General features: G+C 47.4%; 1 protein-coding gene across 23 annotated transcripts in view; it reads left to right on the top strand.

Annotated features, from left to right (window-relative positions):
• dlg1b (discs large MAGUK scaffold protein 1b) overlaps positions 1–18891 on the top strand; it is a 101099-nt gene that overhangs the window by 54714 nt on the left and 27494 nt on the right. For 16 of the 23 annotated variants that reach the window (XM_080292361.1, XM_080292354.1, XM_080292349.1 and 13 more), the window contains one exon: positions 7080–7244. In XM_080292361.1, coding sequence (XP_080148487.1) covers positions 7080–7244 — 165 coding nt within the window. Of the gene's footprint in view, positions 1–7079; positions 7245–12273; positions 12421–18891 lie in introns of all 23 variants that reach the window. The other 7 variants (XM_080292347.1, XM_026149166.2, XM_080292346.1 and 4 more) reach the window with 1 other exon arrangement.

The following is an 18891-nucleotide window of genomic DNA, read 5'->3' as shown; positions in this document are numbered from 1 at the left end:
TCAGACCAGCAGCGTGTGCTTAGCGTGTTTTTCTGTTCTGCTCTGCGGCTTTTAACGACACAAACAGCAAAGTCCTCCAGTTAGGTGGTGGTGAGTGAGTCCTCCGTCGGTTGTTTCTATCTTTCTCTTTGCATTCCTCTTCATCACCCCCTGAATCATCCAGCAGCCCTCCTCCTCCTCCTCGTCCTGAACATCCTGCTACATCCTCTCTGCGGTGATGCTCCTATTTATAGCAGCTTTTGGCAGGCAGGAGTCGGCGCTGTGCCGCCTCCTCCTCCTCGACAGCTCTCAGAGAAATGAGGAGGAGGAGGAGGAGAGGAGGAAGCTCTCTTCATGCAGAGAGTGTCATCAGTGGAAACCTCCCCGTTGCCTCCCACGTCCACACTTCCATTTGTGCCGCGGTCCACGGTGAGTGGGCTCGGCGTCTCGCTGATGGACCCTCTGACGTTACGCCGCATCGCTGCTTCAAACCTTTATTTCTCTTTGAATGTGGCCCATGTGGGCCCGGGCAGAGGGATTCGAACCTGTGACCTGATGCTTGGTTTGCGTGTGAGCGTCGCAGCGCTTCGATCTGCTTGCAGCTGCCTGATGCTTCGCCGACTGCCGCTTCACATCCAGCTCGAACTGCTCGAACATGCAGCACCTGGATGATTAACCAGAGCAGAAGCTTCTCGTGTTCAGTCACAGGTCAGGTCAGAGCAGCGCCTGCAGTGGAAACTGAATCTTTGACCAATAAAACAAAAAAACAACCCTGATGATGACTTTAAAATGTTTGTAGGAGAGATGGCTGAAAACTATGAATAATTAGTAACTAAACTTTAACCTCAGAGGAGTCGAGCTGTGGCGACCTTTAGACTCCCCGTGCTGCTCTCTGCCAGATAGTTTATATGTAAGCTGACAGGTTTCACACACAGCTGTGGTTTCAGTGGATTACAGTCTGTGGATGGAGCAGGCTCTGAAAAAGGTAACAGGATCGATGATCAGCGTTTCTGAGGACAGGAAGAGCCGTTAGCGTTTGTGTTTTCTAAGCAGAGAAAACACAAACGCTCACTCTGCTGGATTCTCACTGTTTGCTGGTGTAACTCGACTTGATGACTGTTAACAACGAGAAAATCGGCGGCACTGTCGTGCAGACTTTACATGCTTGTAGTTCACAGCTCTAACGGAGAGATTTTCTTATTTTAGGTTTAGGAATCTCGCTGAACCCACTCAAAAACAAAAGCCTGTTTCCTGCCAGGACGAGTGATGAGTAACCTCGCTGTTCCTCGAGTGCTGCGGCGCCTTGGTGAAGCCTTCGATCTGAGCTGCAGAGGAGCGTTTCTCTACGCTGACCTCAGCTGCTGCCGCCCTCACTTTTATCTGCTCTTCAGCACCATATGCCCCGACAGCGGCGGCGGGCGACCCGACCTCGCCTTAGCTGCAAGTCATCGCGTCCCCTGGGCTCCTGGTCATGTGACCTGGCCCCTTCCATCCGGTCCCTTCCCAGCTGTCTCAGCTGATTTTTCAGTTCTGTGCAGGAAGCAGGAGGCTGAAGATGCTGAACCGTCAGCGGTGCTTCCCCTCGGTCACGTAATCTGTGTTAATCTGTGGAGGGAATCCCAGCAGTTACTCCAGTAATTAAAGCAGGAATTAATCAGCCCGCACACCAGCGTTCAGCTTCACTTCCTGCTTTCAAATACTCAAATGACATAATCAGGCCACAGCGCTACAGAGCGCGCTCACCACGATGTGTTTTCCTTCTCTGGCTTCGCTGAGCCCAATGCGATCAATCGGGCTGAGAGGTCACACGAAGCGGTTATCAACTGGATAAGTTGCCCGGGGTTTATCCTAGCTGTGGAGGAGTCGGAGATTACAGCAGATACTCCGTTAAGTGAAAGTTCAGACGCGTGTGAGACGGTTTAATTCTTCCAGCTGAAGCTCTGATTACAAATATCTGATATCAGGTCAGTTCCAGGATCACACATGAAGCAAAACCACACAAGAGAAAGCTGGAGTAAAGTTGCTTCTGAGAGTCTGTAGGATGTGGTTCCACACCTGCTCATCTGTTACCATAACAACATAATGTTCTCTGGAGCAGGTTCGGTTTCCATGGTGAAAACACTTCTTCGTGGACATGTTCGCCTTACTGTTCGCGCGACTGTTGACCTCGCGAGCAGCTGCTGTCACAGAAGCTCATGAAAATGTAAATCTAAAAGTTTTCATCTCAGCGGTGGTCTCCCGTCGCCGGGGTTCCGGCTGTTCGGGGACGTAGGTACAGAGGCCGTGCAGCTGTAGGTGATCGGTGGACGTTCTGCAGAAGCAGAGTCAGACGATGTGATTGGCAGCATGCGATTAACACGAGTCTCGTCCAGCTGCACGGTAATCATGCACCCGTGAAATTATTCCTCCTCTTAATCGAGGTTATCTGCGTTTCAGATTTCTGCAGCGAATCATTATTTTTAATGATTAACTGAAGTGAAAGTGTTCGTATTAGTGATGATCTTCAGGCTGAAGCAGCAAGATTCAGTTTTACTGTGAGGTGTGACAGCAAACCGTCATCTGAAGAGAGGTCAAAAACACGTCAGCAGACATGTTTGAGTTACAGCACGAGGCCTGCTCGCCGCTCAGCGTAACGTTTGTACCGCTGACCTGAAACCGTGCAGAGCCCAAAACAGTAAAAAGTTACTAATAAGTTAAAACCTTTTAGCTTGTGAAGGTCATGTCTGTATGATGTGCTGACTGTAAGTCATAAGTGAGCAAACTAAAGTGAGCCAGAAAGACTGATCCAAACACTGGGTGACAGTTCCTCTAATGACCACTAGAGGCTCCAGCAGAAATAAAGATGTTTACAGCCTGGTCTCTGGAGCTGACGCCTCCCTCATCACTGTATTCATAAGCAGCCAGGCTGTGCAGGTTTAGAAGAGTTGAGCTAATCCACTTATTTATCCACTTATTCTGAAGTTTACACAGGTTTGTTTTAAATATAGTCCTTCGAGCGACCTTACTCTGAACCTTCAGAGCTTCAGCGAGTCGACGGGTGACTCATGGCGGCATCATCCATGTTTTCAGTGGACGAGGAGAAAACTGTTTCGTTTCCATAGAATAAGCTACAGTGGTCGTGACATCACACACAGTCCTCTGTGTGGTGCTGTCATTAACAGCTGAGCGGTGTCTTGCATTGTTTAGCAGTTAAAGCAGGCGTGGAGGCAGAAATCGCAGCTTCAGTTTGATAAAATAACAGAGAGGTTTGGTGGAAGCAGTCAAGAGTGCTGAACACGACTCGGAGACAGAAACTACTCCAGTGTTTTTCCAGGACGATCATCTCAGACTGGACAGTTCGAGCTCCTTCTCACGGCCGGATGTCTGAGCTTCCTGAGCTTCCTGCGACCTTCCTCTGTGTTTGTCCCAGCTGGGCTAATCATGTGTCTCTCCTCTCAGACCGGCTTCATGATGCAGAGATCGGAGCTCTGTGGGGACCACGCCATCTGCTGCTAGTTTTTGCATCTTTGTTTTGGTCTTCCTCTGATCAGAATTGTGTGTCCTGCCATCCTCAGCCTGTGTGTGACAGTGAGAGAAAAGCTGACGCCTCCACAGCCGGTTCCTCCATAAAGAGCCAGCAGTCGGGTTAGGTCAGCATCAGACTCCATGTCTGTGCAGATCCGACTGCTGCCGACGCAGCCTCGACCTCATTTCCATTTGGACTTCCTGCTGGATCTGAGAAACATCAGCTCACAGTCAGGCTTCCTGCAGCCTCACAGACCTACACGGGTTTTGTAACAGCAGCTCAGCTGTAATTCAGCCAGTCTGACAGGATGAAGGTGTGATGGAGGCACCTGCACCGACATCAGGGGGACTGCTGTAGTTTGAAACATGAATCTGACGATGCTGCTGAGAGCTGCATCAGAGGCATTTCAAATGAGACTGAGGTTTTTGAAGAATGTGATGGCACTCAGCAGCTGGAAGTCATGGTGTGGATGTTTTAGACCAGGCCGTGTTGACACCAGAGTTTTGGTGCTGTTATGAAGTTGAAATGAGTCGCTGTGCCTCAGACTTGTTCAGATTCACACTCTACATCTGTGGGTGTCGTCTGCGTGCCGCTGCCGCCTCTGTGCCAGCTGTCGTCGTCCTTCTTGAATTCACCAAACGCTGGCCGGCTGGCGCCTCTCAGCCTGATGAACGGAGGTGTTGCCCTTCGCGCTGTTTGCTGGCTCTGCGCCGGTCAGCAGAGGGATCGGGAGGAGGTTAAAGGTTCAGGCCCTCAGCGATGATGGGAGGTCTGCAGTTTGAGGCGCTGCTCATCCAACAGCTCAGCTTCTGACCTGCCGGCTGATCCGGCCCACAGCCAATCAGGCGTGGGATAATCCCGTTCAGCCGCAGCTTAGCATCTCTTTGAAGTTGCTGCTGAAAGTTTCCGAGGTTCTTAGAGCGCCGTCAGGGTTTCACCAATCTGCCTCACGGCAAAACCTCCGACTGCAGCAAAGCAGGATCAGTGTTTGAGACCCTGATCGAGAAAAAGCCAAAACACTGGAGCCAACACCCGGCTCTGAAATCATCCCGAGATCCTGTCAGCACGTTATAAATGTACTCAGGTTACTCCTGATTTTTTTTCCCCTCCTTTTTAACCCATTAAAGTTGAATAATTCCCCCTCTTTAAAATCCCTGAGTGAAAACAGCCCCTGAAAGCCGAGGATTTCCTCAGAAACACTCACAAACCCCCATTTCTCCGACTCTGAAGCAGGCAGAATGAAAACCAGCAGAGAGCTCAAACCCTTGGATTTTCTCTGCATTATTCTCTTTGCTCCGATATTAAAACCAAACAATAAGACTTTGACGCTGAGAAATGCCGATCCAGCTGTGAGTGAAGAGGATGTAAGCGTTGGAGTAGCTCGGCAGTTATAAAGAAACTGTTTAGTGTTACAGCACAAATGAAACTGTGGCTAAACTGTGATCATACGTGTCTGTTTGTGTCATGTGACCTGAAAGCCTCGTCCAACGCGCTTCCTGTGCTGCTGTGTGTATACGAGCCTAACCAAGACACTGCCCGGCGTCGGTAACCCTCCAAAGCTGCGCTGGTGTTGTCTCCATTCATCAGCCACACTCATCATTATGTTGGAGCTGAGCACAGTTTGACTTTCTTTAGAACTGAAACAAACACTGTTTTAGTCTCTGAGGTCGGGATTCACACGTATCGAGTCTTTTAAATCGACTTCTGTTGGTCTCACTCTCATTTCTGAATTTAGTTCTTGTCCTTTGGGGCTCGTTTAATGCTCCTCGTGTTCAATTAGAAACACTCGCATTTTTCTTTTCAGACTCCTCAAAGACTCTTCGAAGTGTTGAGATGAAATAATAATAAAAACGCGCTGATGTTTCTTTAGCCGAGCCTCAGATGGTGGACTGAGTGTTTTTACTTTCGCAGCACTTACTGGAGCTGCATTAACTTCTATTTTCCTGAGCGTGGGCGAGCTGCCTGCATGTTCTCACAGTTTGTCTCAGCTGTTTAATTCTCAGTGGACTGGAGACGAATTTAGTCCATAAAAGTGTTTCTTAAAGTCAGGCCGACACAGACGGAAGGTTGCAACAATGTTACCACTGCCCTCAGATCGAGCAACGTGATTGGCTGCTGAAGCGTTTAAGTCCGTAGCTCCTTCACTGGGTTTTTTTTTTTTCTTTTTTTAATAGGGAAAAGAAAGACTTACTTTCATAAAGAAACTTTATGATTTTAGGAAACAAATAAATCCTGCGATCTTAGTTTTTGGTTGAAATGTTTTCAGTCGGTTGAATTCCTGTTACACCTCCGTGATGTTCAGGTTTCTGATGTCCTCCTCCCGCTCAGCGAGTTGGCGCTCTGAAAAGTGCCCATCACTCGGTTTGGTTACGTAACCGCATCTGTGCAGGACCGTCGAGTCGTTCACCTGTCACACTGAGCGTCTCTCCTCCCAAAGCCAGAAAACAGATGAGTAAGACTGGAGAGCTCTGACTCATCAAGATGTGAAGGCTGCCGATCAACGGACGAGGCCTCCGAGGAGGACTTCTGCTCTTTTTCCATTTATATCCTTGTTTTTATTTTATAAACTACACCGACTGGAGCTCTGACCACAACAGAGACCCAAGCTGTGATTGGATGTTTGTTGGAGAGGTGCACTCTGGGACTTGAGTTTCTTCTCTTGCACAGGTTTTCTTCACCTGCACCGATGATTCAGTCACAAGGGTTTGGTGCTGACGAGCAGTGAGTCACCTCCTTTTGTTGAGAAAAGCAGTCAGAGGATCAGAGAAGGATTATCCTTTAAATGGACTGGTTCTTATATAGCGCTTCTCTACTCTGAGCACTCAAAGCGCGTTATACAACTAATTCATTCACCCATTCATACAAGCACTTCCAAGCTTAAGTATCTAACATTCACACACATTCACACTCCGATGGCTGCATCGGAGAGCAACATGGGTTAGTATCTTGCCCAAGTATATTTGGCATGCAGACTGGAGCAGCCTGGGATCGAACCACCGACCTTCCAGTTAGTGGCTGATCGGCTCTGCCACGCTGGCGTTCTTTCTGAATTCCTTCCTGGGAATAACAAACTCACTTGGTGACACCTCCAGCTCACCAAGGCCAATCAGAGCCCCCAGAATTTTGGCTCTGTGGACCCGTGGGTCACATTACTGACCAAAAACTGCCCGTTTAGAAAGCTGAAACACAGAAAAGCAGGTTAGCTCATGTTTGGGTTTAAAATTTATTACAAAAAAGGTTTTAAATATGAGGTCTCTGCTGGTTTGTTTGTCTTTTATCGCTTTGTTTTCCCTTCTTTACGTTGAGGTTTTTGTTTTGTTAGTTTGTTGCGTTTTCTTCTCTGTAAATAATGAACCCGTAATTACTGATTCTCACCACATGGTGGAGCCGCCTGCACTGTTGTTGTGCTCGAGTGGAGAGTTTCATGAAGATGTGTCGTGTATAATCGTGACAGCTGCTCCTCCCCGAGCCTGATTCTTTTGGTGGTTCTTCCTCCCCGCTGTCGCTGCTCATAGCGGTTCAACTCATTGAACTAGAGTTGTTGTCACATTGCTGTTGGCCCCGTTTTGCTGATTTTTGTGTTTTCCTGTTGCAGAAGTACAGGCACCACGATGAGGACTCGTCCCCCCAGGACCAGAGCTCCCCCCAGCTGACGGAGGAGGCGGGGGGCCCAGAGCTGGTCCAGGTAGCAGAGAAGAACCTTTCCCTGATCGAGAATGTGCACGGCTACGTCACCCACGCTCACATCTCACCGATGAAGGTAGGAGATGGCATTGTCTCAGCCTCCCGTCTCTCTCATTGGTCCAAACGGCGACTTTACTGGCTTCTCTTTCAAACAGTCAGCGAGCCACAGCCTTCATTTCAGACGTCCGTCACAGTCAGATCATTGATGAGTGGTGCATCATTATGTTCTGTAGCTGCAGCAAATAAAAAGCTTGCTCTCAGTTTCAGTGAAAACCTGCTTCTGGAGGTTTTTAATGTAATGTTTTTAAGTCCAACGGTCCTTCTGAAAAGACATGGCTGAGCCAACATTCAGGCAAAATCCAAGATTTCAGCTCATAAAATATTCATGTAACGGGAACGTTTCATGGTGCACGAACGAGCCAGAGTTTGTTAAAATGCCAGTGAAGTTAAATGTTTTCATGTGTTTCTCATGTCTTTACATTTGTTTCCTCTCTGATGGCGACTTTTCGTGTTTATGTGTGCACACCAATCAGTCGCCGCATTCCACTTTAATCAGTCGATCAATCGACGAAGCAGGTTTTTGTCATAAAATGAGTATAAATGTCTTAATCTTAATCTGTTTTAGTCACACACACACACACACACACACACACACACACACACGTGGAGGATGAGGCTTGTTGCTTGTATGTGTTGCATCATGTGACCCATTAAAATGCTGACGCTGCTCTGAAGCTCACACCTGTTTCCTGTCATCGCGCCATCACACACCTTTCAAATTCCTCTGGTCCACGTTTCAGTGTTACAGCTGCAGCAGGTAAAAGTCCAGGTGAGATCACCGCATGGTATTGTGGGCGGAGCCTGAGAATTCCCCCTGAGGTAAACCTACAGGATTAGATGTTTGTGGTCTCGATGTTGAGGCCGTCCAGGAGTTCCCGCTAGTGGATGCTTCCTAAAGTTTTCCATGAACAGAATCAAAGCTGTGCGATCATAAATGTGAAAGGACAGAAATTCTGTCAAACATGGATTCATCCAGCTCCTGATGTTTCATCCAAACATTGAGAGGGAAGTAGCAGCCCTGGCTGCTGGAACGCCCTGTTAGAGCTTCCTACTAGTTTCCCGGATTTTCCCAGTCTGAAAATAATTTAGGTGACTCAAACGCTTCAGGACAAAAGCACGAGCTGATATTTAAACACTTTCCTCGTGTGATGTGAGCAGCTTCTCTCACAGCCGGGCCTCGGTTTGGAAACCAGATCGCGCTCGGTCTGTTTCTCGCCGTCCTGGAAGCTCGACCAGGGGAATTTGGCGTGCTCCCAGTCACGTGACTCTGCCTCCTGTTCGTGCTGCTTCTGTCAGCGCCCGCTGTGTTTGTGTCTGTCGCCGCTCGGGCCTCCACGTTACTCTCATAACGACTGTGTGTGCCGTTAAAGGAGCATTTCACCAACTCCACACGTCCACGTTAATGTGTGTGCCCATCGTCTGTGGAGAAGAGCTGTCACGGTGCATTATGGGAAGTGTAGGATCCAGTGTTTTTGTAGCTTGGCCGATTAATTAGGGACAAGTGGACAGTATTTAGAAAGATGCTTTTTTCTGACGAGCTGTTAAAGTAAGACTGAAAATCTCTTTAACGCTTTCAAAACGTTTGAAATTATCTTTAAGTTTGTAAAAATAAAATGGATACAGAAAATAACCTTCAGTTTAAGCCGTTCTTGACAAAGAAGGTGATGAATTATAAATAGTCATTAAAATGACTTTTTCTTCCCACGTTTGATGAATAAATCGTTTAATAAAAGATCAGTTTAAATAAAAACAAAGGCTGCTTCGGTGAGATGTCGCTGTATTTCCAGCTGATTGTCACATAAATGTGTTTCCTCATCAGTGTGCAGCGGCGCCAGAGAACAAACGGAAAGGCCTCCTGCCTGAAATCTGCCTCCGTGTTTCGTGCTCAGAGCTGATTAATCCGATCTCCGATTAGCTGAGATGTGATATTTCACGGAGGTTTGACCCGTTTCACGCTGCACTGCTCGTGGTAACGGAGAACATGGGATCAGATCAAAGCTGGGTGGCTGTGATTCGCAGATGGAGCTCTGCTGCCATCGTGTGGAGATCAGATCATCTGCAGCACGAGGCCAAAGCGCCCTCACAGAGGGTGTTGATGCCGCACCAGGTGGATCTAACCCGACTTTCTTTGAGGCTTCAGTCTCTTATTTAAACCTTATTTAACAGAAATCTCAAAAATGTCTCTAATTTCTTTTTAATGTCTCGTGCTTTAAATATGAGACCTGTATGAAATCTGTAGGTGACTGCCTCCCAGTGTTTGTGAAGGGTATTACATCATAAATCACATGAACGAGGGAAATGAACGAGTCATGTTTTATAATCTCTCTTAATATAGAAAGATTTGTGTTCATTCTAAAGACTTTCGAGATCTGTCAGATTTTTGATGCTTTGTTCTTTGAAACAGAATAAAAAGCTCGTTAATTTTAAAGATAAGGCACGTCCACATAGTTCAGACAGCGGCTGACATAATTATGTCAAAGTAACGCTTAACATCGGCGTCCACAGCGTCAAAACTGGGAATCTGCTCGTGCTGAAAACACGGCTCACGCCAACACAGGTTCACGTGAACATCTGGAACTCCTGGAATAAAAATGCACCACAGTAAATGTGGAGAGCTGAGAGGAGCACTGTGTTTGGTGTAAAGATTTGAGATGATGTGAGAAGAAACTCCTCTAAACTTTGTTTCTATGCAGGAAACAATTACCGTTAAAAAGAAAAGGAAAGAAAAAACAGCCGAACACGAAACAGTCGAGCTGCAAACGGTTCAAACGCTCCGTCGATCGAAGGGAAGGACGCGCATTCTCACATCTGACCAGCCAAACTCGCTGAAACAGTCGGACCAGCGTCAGATAAGCCTCAGAGAGCAGAAGGCATGAATAAAAAACTCTGTTCACGTGACTGAGTGAGTCCATCGTGGTCCGAGGGTTGGAGAAAGATCCGCTCAGTGCAGACGATAAAGTTTTAGTTGATCTAAAGAGAGAAACTGATCTCGATGAGGCTTTTTTGGGCCAGATGTTAAACACTGGATGAGGAGAATGAAGTCAAAGCTGTTTTGGTTTGTGTGTGAGCTAACGTCGGCCTCTGGGCTGCAGTTCTGTGGTGTAGTTGGAGGTTTATTGTGATGTGTTGTAGCCTTCACCTGTTCACTGTGTGTGTCCCCCTGTTGTATGTGGTTTTCCACACGTGTGTTGCAGCAGCGTTCACGCCTGATTCGGACTTGTGTGTTCGGTCCTGACAGTGTGATGGACTCGTCTCTGAGAGGGTTCAGCCTGCCGTCCAGTAAAAGCCTCAAAGTAACAGAAATGAACCAAAAAGTGCTGCAGAATCAATCAAGTCATAAATGTTTGACCCATTTTTGTTTCTACTGAATAAATCGACATGAATAAAAAAGACAAACCTCAGCAGGCTCATTGATCACTGATCTCCTGACCTGTGGTCACGCCGTTAACCATCAAAGCTCCTCCTCCTCTTCGTCCTCCTCATCAGTTTATCGCTCGCTCACCTGTGAACGCTCAGGTTTCTGTGATTCCTCTCCCTCAGATTTCTTCTTAAAGCAGATCTGACCTCATTTGTAATGATGTTCAGACTCTGATGATATTCTGTTATTCTTCTCGTCAGGTCTCATCTACAGATTCAAACCATCGAGGCGCTCTGTGTGCGTAAACATCGGTATGCGAGATGATGTCCAGTTCTGAGTTTAACTCTGGCGAGATGTTCAAATCGTCCCTTTTAACAATAATTTTTCTTTGTTTGGTGGAAATTAACCAAAAATTCAATAAATGGAATCAGTTATCAGCCTAGAGTTGTATATTTCCTGCAGCTCATCGAGAGTTTGTCATGAATATTAAGATAAAAATAATACGGCTTATTCTCTGTATTAGCAGCCAGGCTTTAAGTGCCTAAAGTCCCTCAGTCTCTCAGCTGGGCCCAACTGTCTAAAAGCACTAAATTGTCTTTAGGCAGTGACTTCTGATTGGTCGGGGTTAGCCAAAGATAGTAGCGTGCATGAAAACATCCCGTTTTACAGCATTAACCTTTCAGGCTGGTGAAAAATCGAAACAGCAAAGCATTGCAATATTTTGTGTACAGTCTGAATACTACAAACGAGAGGGCAACCTCTCTGCAAACAGTGGCAGTCTGACTCTGACTGCACTCGTTGTCAAAGGTTTGCAAATGAGTGCATCTACTTTACAAACGCAGACAGCCGGTTGGCATCAGTCTGAGTCTGTCAGGCAGCTGCAGGCATCCTGCTTAGATTCATGTAGAACAGACAAACTCGTGTAACAACTACATGTGAACCTCTGTGTGGACAGACGGCAACAGAGATGTGATTTTCTATGATTTCTCACAGTAAATTGTTGGTTAAGGTTAAACTGACTGTGCTACGTTCATTGTGTCCATGTCTGTCAGTCTCATTTTGCAGTGAGAACCATTATGCTGTTAGATGAAGTTATTGTAGTGGAGTCTGCCTTACAGTCTAAAGGACCTGCAGGTGACTGTTGCTGTGATTTGGCGCCGTATAAATAAATAAAACTGAATTGACAAAGTTTAACTTCAGTTTAAAATAGTGATAAATCACAGTATGTTTTTGCACAATAGTACAAATTGTTCAGAAAATGTTAAATTGCAGTAACATCACATGATGGGGTGAATCTGCCCTCTGACAGGAAGTGGACTCAGAGGAAGTTGATGTAAATTACAGAGTGTCGGTTTGAATCTGTAGATGAACGAAGGTAAAAGGTCCTGCTGACCGAAAGTCTTGGATCAGGTCTCGCATGTGTGCGGCCCCCGGGGGTGGAGGTGTCTGCGACTATCGTTAAAGCAGAAAGGTGGTGGAGACGAGTGCACTAGCCAATCAGAGGGAACCATGTTTGTCTGTCCAGTGTTTGCTGTGTTGTTTTGGTCGTTCAGTGTAGAAACATGTCACCTTCATCCGTACGGAGACGCCTCCCTGAGCGCTCCTCCGTGTCTGTCTGTCTGTGACGCTCCTCCTGCCGTATCTGAGCGAGCCGCCGTGTCTCCTCCTCTGCTCCTCTGTCCTTTAGGTAGCGTCTCTGGAGTGCATCTTTGACGGCTCAACTTTAGGACAGCATCACCCGGAGCTCCCCTCCCCTACGTCCTCCACTCTCTACCCCCACGGAGAGGAAAGCCCCCTCCCCTCCTGCTCCTCCAACCCTTACCCCCCGATCCAGGTAAACCCCCACCCCTCACCTTCCCATCCCGCCGGGTTGTTTTCTTGGTACTGCTGTATTATTTCACATCGCCATCATGTTTCACACCTATCTGAAGCACGACGTGCTCTGATTACAAATGATTTGCTCTGTGGTAAAAACTCACATGTTTAAACTGTAATAAATTAGCATTTTTAGGGGCGTGGCCTCTTTGGCTGACAGGTGGATGGTGACACAGGCGGCTGTAGCTGCTGTGCGTGTTTGTGCTGTGGGAGTGTTTTGGAGCGTGTTTAGTGACATTAGCTGACAGTAATATGGCTGCTGTGAGGTTAGTGTACCGACAGGCCGTCCAAGAAGTCTGAGCGCGAGCGCTGGGGAACTGTTAGGATTGTATTTGGAGGTTACTGAGCGTCAGTGAGCCGGTGTCTGTGTGATGCACCCATACAGCTTGCTAACATGCTAATTCTGGTGTTTAACCCTGCCATAGAACCAAGTCTGCCAGAGCTTACTTTATATTTTTACATGCTGTGGAGCCATTTGTGGGAGCATTTCAAGTTGCTATACATCAATACAACTGTTATAGCCCAAATTTTAGTAATATGTCTGCATTAAGTCCACAGTAACTACATAAATTGCAAAAAAGTGCAATACACATATTTTACACATATTTCTACTTAGAGAAAAGTTGCAAAAAATAGTTTACAGCAACAGCAAATTTATTTTGAGTGTCTTTATCGTTCTATTTTTTAGATACACCAATTTTTATATACTGCAGAAAAAACAAAATTAAATATTATAATGCAAATTTGCAAAGAAAACAGCAGGTGCATCAAAATAAACTATTTAAAGCAGTGCAATTTCTGTTCTAAGCATCCCAGCAACTATTCAGAAAAGCATGAAGTCCAGCATGACTTTTAAAAACACCAGTATAGGCTTATAAGGCCCATAAGTAAATAAAAAAAATTTAAAAAAACTACATTTCGGTTTCGGCCAGGAAATGGCGGACATGCGATAGTTCGCGCTGACGTCTATTCCAACCTAGGAAGTGTTACAAACAGCTGATCGGCAAAGCGTGTTTCTGGAATATTATGTTTTTGTTACTGTGGTTTTTATGTAATTTTTGCAAAGCTTTATGTGGAAGGAAACCGTGACCGAGGACAAGCTGATGGCATCAGATGTAAGTACAACTCCTCCGGTTTCATATGCAAAAAAAAAAAAAATTATTGAGCTAGCTACGTGGTTCTGGTTCTACAGGGATTTAAAAATAGTTACCAAAACGTAGCGTGCTGCTCCGACCGGCTTTAAAGGGTTAAAGGGTGATGGTGTAATAGCTGACTGTCTCACTGACTCAGTGCAGATGAAGTCCTGCATGTTTTGAGTCACACAAGTGATCTCAGGCCGTTTTCTCACCTGTGGGTCGTTTGCTCTGCTCTGATCCGGTCGATGAGTTTGTAAACCTGTAGCTTTGACTGCGGTTCGGTTTGTTTTCAATCACACCTGCACAAACGACCCGCACCAAGCTCTAACCCGAGGTCGATTTAAAAGGACTAAACATCGTCTTCAGCGTGGAGACGTTTCTGTTTTCAGTGTGTGCATTAACAGGTATTCATTCTACAAGCTCACACTTGTGAATCTGTAAGTCTTCATGTCGCACATGCAAAGAGCCGCACACATCTCGACTCCTCACTGGTTGCTGTGGTACGTTTGGTGGTGAAGCTGGAGCTGAGAGTGAAATGTGCAGAGTGCAGGAAACGTGAGCAACGGTAGACCAAACCGCAAACTTGGCTGTGTGCACAACTTATCTGTAGTGAAGTTTGAGGGTCTTGCAAACTGCAGGAGTTTCCTGTGTTGGCAGGCGTGCCGATGAGTCAGCAGCAGGTCTCTGTTCGATTCCCGCTGACCCGCAGCTTTACTGAATGTCACTGATTTGTTTTTCACATGTTTTACCTGCAACTGTCCAAAGATAAAGAACAGAGGTGGGGGGGTTCTGGCCCTGATCCGTGCAGCTGTTTGTGCCTCAGACTCTTCAGCACCTCCAACACTCTTTGGAGGAATCTCTTCATCCAGCTCTTCATTGTTTCTTAAACGTTTGATCTGCAGCGGCCGCCCTGCCTGACGTCAGCAGGTGGATGCTATCTCCACCGCCTCCACGGCGATAACGCAGCAAATGGACTGTCACATCCCACAAAGACGGCGAGGGCCGCGAGGACGTACTGTACGCCCCTGTGTTTATTGTCCCTTTCATTTTTTTTTTCATCTCGTTTTCTCCACCTCTCACTCGACTTGCTGTCCTCAGCAGCGCCATGGCAACACAGGAGATGAATGTCGACAAAGAAAATCCAGACGGCAGGAAAATGGAGAAGGAGGAGGAGGAGGGGTGAACCTGCACGGAAGGACAAGGAACGATTTAGTGAGGCTTTCAGTAACACTGTGAGGGGGTGATGATAAAATGGAGAGCTGCCCTCCTCTTCGTCCCCAACAAAAAGATTTACAGCTGCTCTCAAGTATATTTAGCAGCAGAGCTCATGAAACGAGGGCTCCTTCATCGTCTCCGCTGCACGTCGGTCCGGGGAGGACGGGCCAGCTCTATTTAAAGCTTTATGAAGTTTCAGGGAAACCGTTCAATGTCGGTGCGGACGTCTTCATGAGCGGGAAACTCGTGGATGGCGGGGAAAACGTGTTCATTTAAGCATTTATGATAGGTTCGTACACTGTAAGAAGAAACACGAGTGGCCGATCTCACAGCAGACAGAAACTTACATGAGTTTAAAGTTTATGTGCCAGGTTTTCTTCTTCATCACATCAGTGAGATAATTTATTAATTTATTTAAAAAAATGCATTTCTAACATGTTTTACTGAGGTTTTCTCTCCTGAAACTAAGGTTTCTGCTGCAAACAGGCTTCAATGTTTCCCTTAAACACTATGTTCTGCATCTGGACCAAACGTGCTCCTCCTTTTGCCCCGTTTGTACCGATTCAGTTTTCAGGAACTTTGGTTCATTAGTTTTCGTGTAATCGAGAAACGGTGAAAGTGTGCAACAAACTGAGTAACAAAGAAAAATCCAAACCTCGGTACAACTCAGAGTCTTGACCTCAGAACTTCTACTCAACATATTTACTCTTAAATTCATCTTAAGATCAAATAAATGTGAAGCTTTTGACTCATCGCTCTCTTCTCTTTGTATAAAATGAAGTTTGGTCTTTGGGGTTCATCCACAGCCTGGTTTAAAGGACACGGTGGCCTCAGGTCATCAGGATCAGCTGCTACGTAAAGCGGGGTGTCATCATCGTACAGGTGTGTTTCCTCTGGCTTATGGATCAGGTAACTGTTTGAAAGGCGTGTCCTGGGCAGAGCCTGGTGGGACACCATGTCAGAGGTTTAGTGTCTGTAAGAGAAGCTTTTAATCACTGTTTTCATCAGTGACCTCAGGCCCAACATGGCGCTTACAGCAGAAAACCTTTAAAGGACTAAAATTGAGACAAACATGATTCACCAGAAAGTCTTGTTTTATTAAGAATATGACCACAACTTTAGATTCTTGATATCAATCTAGTAAAAATTATACAAATTAAAGCTGTTTGACAGTTTTAAATGCAGTATATGCACCATACTTTAATAAGAAAACATTTATTTCGTTTGGACAAAAGGAAGCAGGCGAGCAGGTGGATAAAACCAGACTGACATTTTGGCCCAGCCTTCAGACTAGCACCACTTACATACGGATATATTTTTTTAGCAGGCAGTAAAGAACGAAGAGCTGACGTAGAGTGATGTGACTCTGATGCTGACGGTGCATGTTAATGAAACGGACACTTTGCTTCATCATGTGACAGACTTGGATTCATCTGTACTTCTGTTCTCAGGTTTATGACCTTAAAAGGAAAATGTACAAAATCACGTAATGAAGTGAAAATTGCAGAATAATAGCCATTTAAAAACAAATGATGAGTGCAGGTTACAGCTGCGTGTTATAAATCATAGTTTTTAATCTATAACATTTAAATGACTAAAGAAAAATGTTGTATTCTAGATTTATCAAAATTATATCAATGCTGCGCTACAGAAATAAAAAGTGGTCTCCTTGAGACGTGCAGACGTCCATTGATCTCTGATGTTCCTGTGGGCCGGATTTGGACCCTGGGTGGCCTGTTTCTGGCCCCAGCACCACATGTTTGCCACCATTGCTCTAAATGAACTCACTGTGCTGTCGTGACCGCCACTCCTGTGATCTCCACACCGGGAAAACTCGGAGTCTTCCCTGCTGACTCATTTTCGGAGTCTGAAGTAGGACAAAGGTCAGCTGGACCAACCCCGCTGAGAGGGAGGAGGAGGAGGAGGAAGACTGTGTGAGGTTTCCAGACTGCAGAGAGAAGAGATCAGAGGACCAACTTCCTCCCTGCCTGCGCTCTCTTTAAACGCACGCACACACGCACGCACGCGCGCACACACACGCACACACACGCACACGCTCTCTCTCTCGCTCGTCCTCTCGTCAGCCCTGCAGTCTGCTGTTGCTGTCTGCTCCACACAGACGGAGGCTCGCCGACCGGCTGCCGAGCGATGCTCTCTCACCCCGTCGCCACGTTAATCCCCCCCCAGAGGCTCCGCGCTTTCTCCCCCCGTCACCCCCGCGCCATGATGAGCGTTTATCCCCGCTGACAGGAAGAGGACGACCGCGGTTCGGCTCATCTCCCGGTCACCTCCGTCGGCTCCTCTGCAGCCTCCCTGTTTGTGTCTGAGAGGAAGAAGACGAGGAGGTGGGGTGGGGGGGGGGGGACCCAAGGTGGAGTGAAGCCCCCTCCCATCGTCTGTTCTCCAGCCAGCACCACCTCTGCCACCCCGCAGCCTGCAGCAGGAGCGAGGAGGCGCAGAGGAGGCGACACACCACCTTCAGCGCAGCAGCAGTGGCGGCATCAACATGCTCAACTCTGTGTGGTACGCCAAAAAGATGGGCCGCCGCATCATGGGCACCCTGAGGAGAACCAAGCGGCTCCACCGGCGCCTACTGGTAGGTCGCCCCCCCCCCTCCTCCAGCTCCTCCACCTCCCACCTATGAGGAAAATAAATCCTCCCAAAGGTTAGGAGGTAGGGGGAGGTGCTGCAGCGTGCAGCGTGACTCATTTCCTAGCACGTGTGTTCATACGGTCATGCACTCCCCCGTGTGTGTGTGTGTGGTGAACGTATTGATCGGGCCGTCTGCTGCGTGACGCTGCTGGCTGATGTGTAAAAGTTGCAACAGGAGATCTGCTGCTGCTGCGTCATGTGTCGGCTCGCGCACAAACGCTCACATCTGGTCCAGAAACGCCCTCGATCCGCATCCAGCAGATTTACGTCGTGATAAAGAACATGCGGCAGCGCGTGTGTGTGTCACTGAGGTGATTTGTTGATAAGGCTGCAGCGGCCGTGAGCGGGTTTTTACATTAACGTGTCGTCTCAATGTGTGAATGTTCCAGAGCTGTGCTTTGAATCTGACGGCGAGGACGAGGTGGCGCTCGGAGTCTCGGGGGTCCGTGTTGGTGTCGTACCTGTGCAGGTTTCCCTGACCCGCTCTCTGCCTCTGTGTGGCTACGCTGAACAGGTTTACCTGCATAAACAGCAGCATCATGTTCTGGGCAGATGTGAGGAACCCCTGCAGTAGCACATGCCTTCCCTGGCGTTGCCTAGCAACCTCTAGGCTCCTGACACACAGCGCTACCCGACCACCTCCCCCCGTTTACTGACACACACACACACTCATACGTTAACATACATGCTCGTCTGCAGCTGTATTGTTATCACAGCGAGGTTGTAACGGGTGGCGTCATGGTTACAGCGGGCTATGACGCGACGCCTGGACGACGTGGAAGGCGTTTTCGGTGGCAACGAACCAGCTGAGGATCGTTTAGCAGCTAAAGAGGCGATAATTCCCCTCAGGTGCTTTCACGCCTCCCGAGTCGGATCATATGTTGTTGTTCAGTTTATTCGTGCTGCCTCCGGGTGGAGGATCAGACTCTGTTACAAACGGGAACACGCTGGACTTCCCAGGGACGCACTGATCCAACTTTTCCATCTCTGATGCCGTTCCTACGACACCTGACAACGTAGCATCGTTAATATTACTCTGTAATCCTCACTGTGAGAAAGAGACTGGAAGTCATCCTTTTATTTTCCAGTAAAACGCTGAGCAGTGGGTGAAATGTTTGCCACTGTGGGCTCTGTCCACAGGCCGATTCACCTGTGACCCAAATATCTCATCAGTGTCTGCTTCATCGTTCCTGCTGTTCTCATCGTCACATCAGGAGGTCCTGGCAGGATTCAACTCTTAAACATGTTAACATGAGTCTGAAGTCAGACTTGTGGTCATTGTGGGTTAGCATTGTTCTTCGACTACACACAGAAAGGAATGATGTGAAATGCACAGGTGTGGTCCTTCAGGGGGCGAGCAGCACATCATCGGTGCGTAGTCCGAATGCTGATTGGCTGAAATGTTGTCATGAGGTTGGTGACATAAA

This window comes from Astatotilapia calliptera, chromosome 18 (assembly GCF_964374335.1).
Source record: "Astatotilapia calliptera chromosome 18, fAstCal68.1, whole genome shotgun sequence".
NCBI lineage: Eukaryota > Metazoa > Chordata > Actinopteri > Cichliformes > Cichlidae > Astatotilapia > Astatotilapia calliptera.
This window is presented reverse-complemented; position numbering and strand designations above follow the sequence as displayed.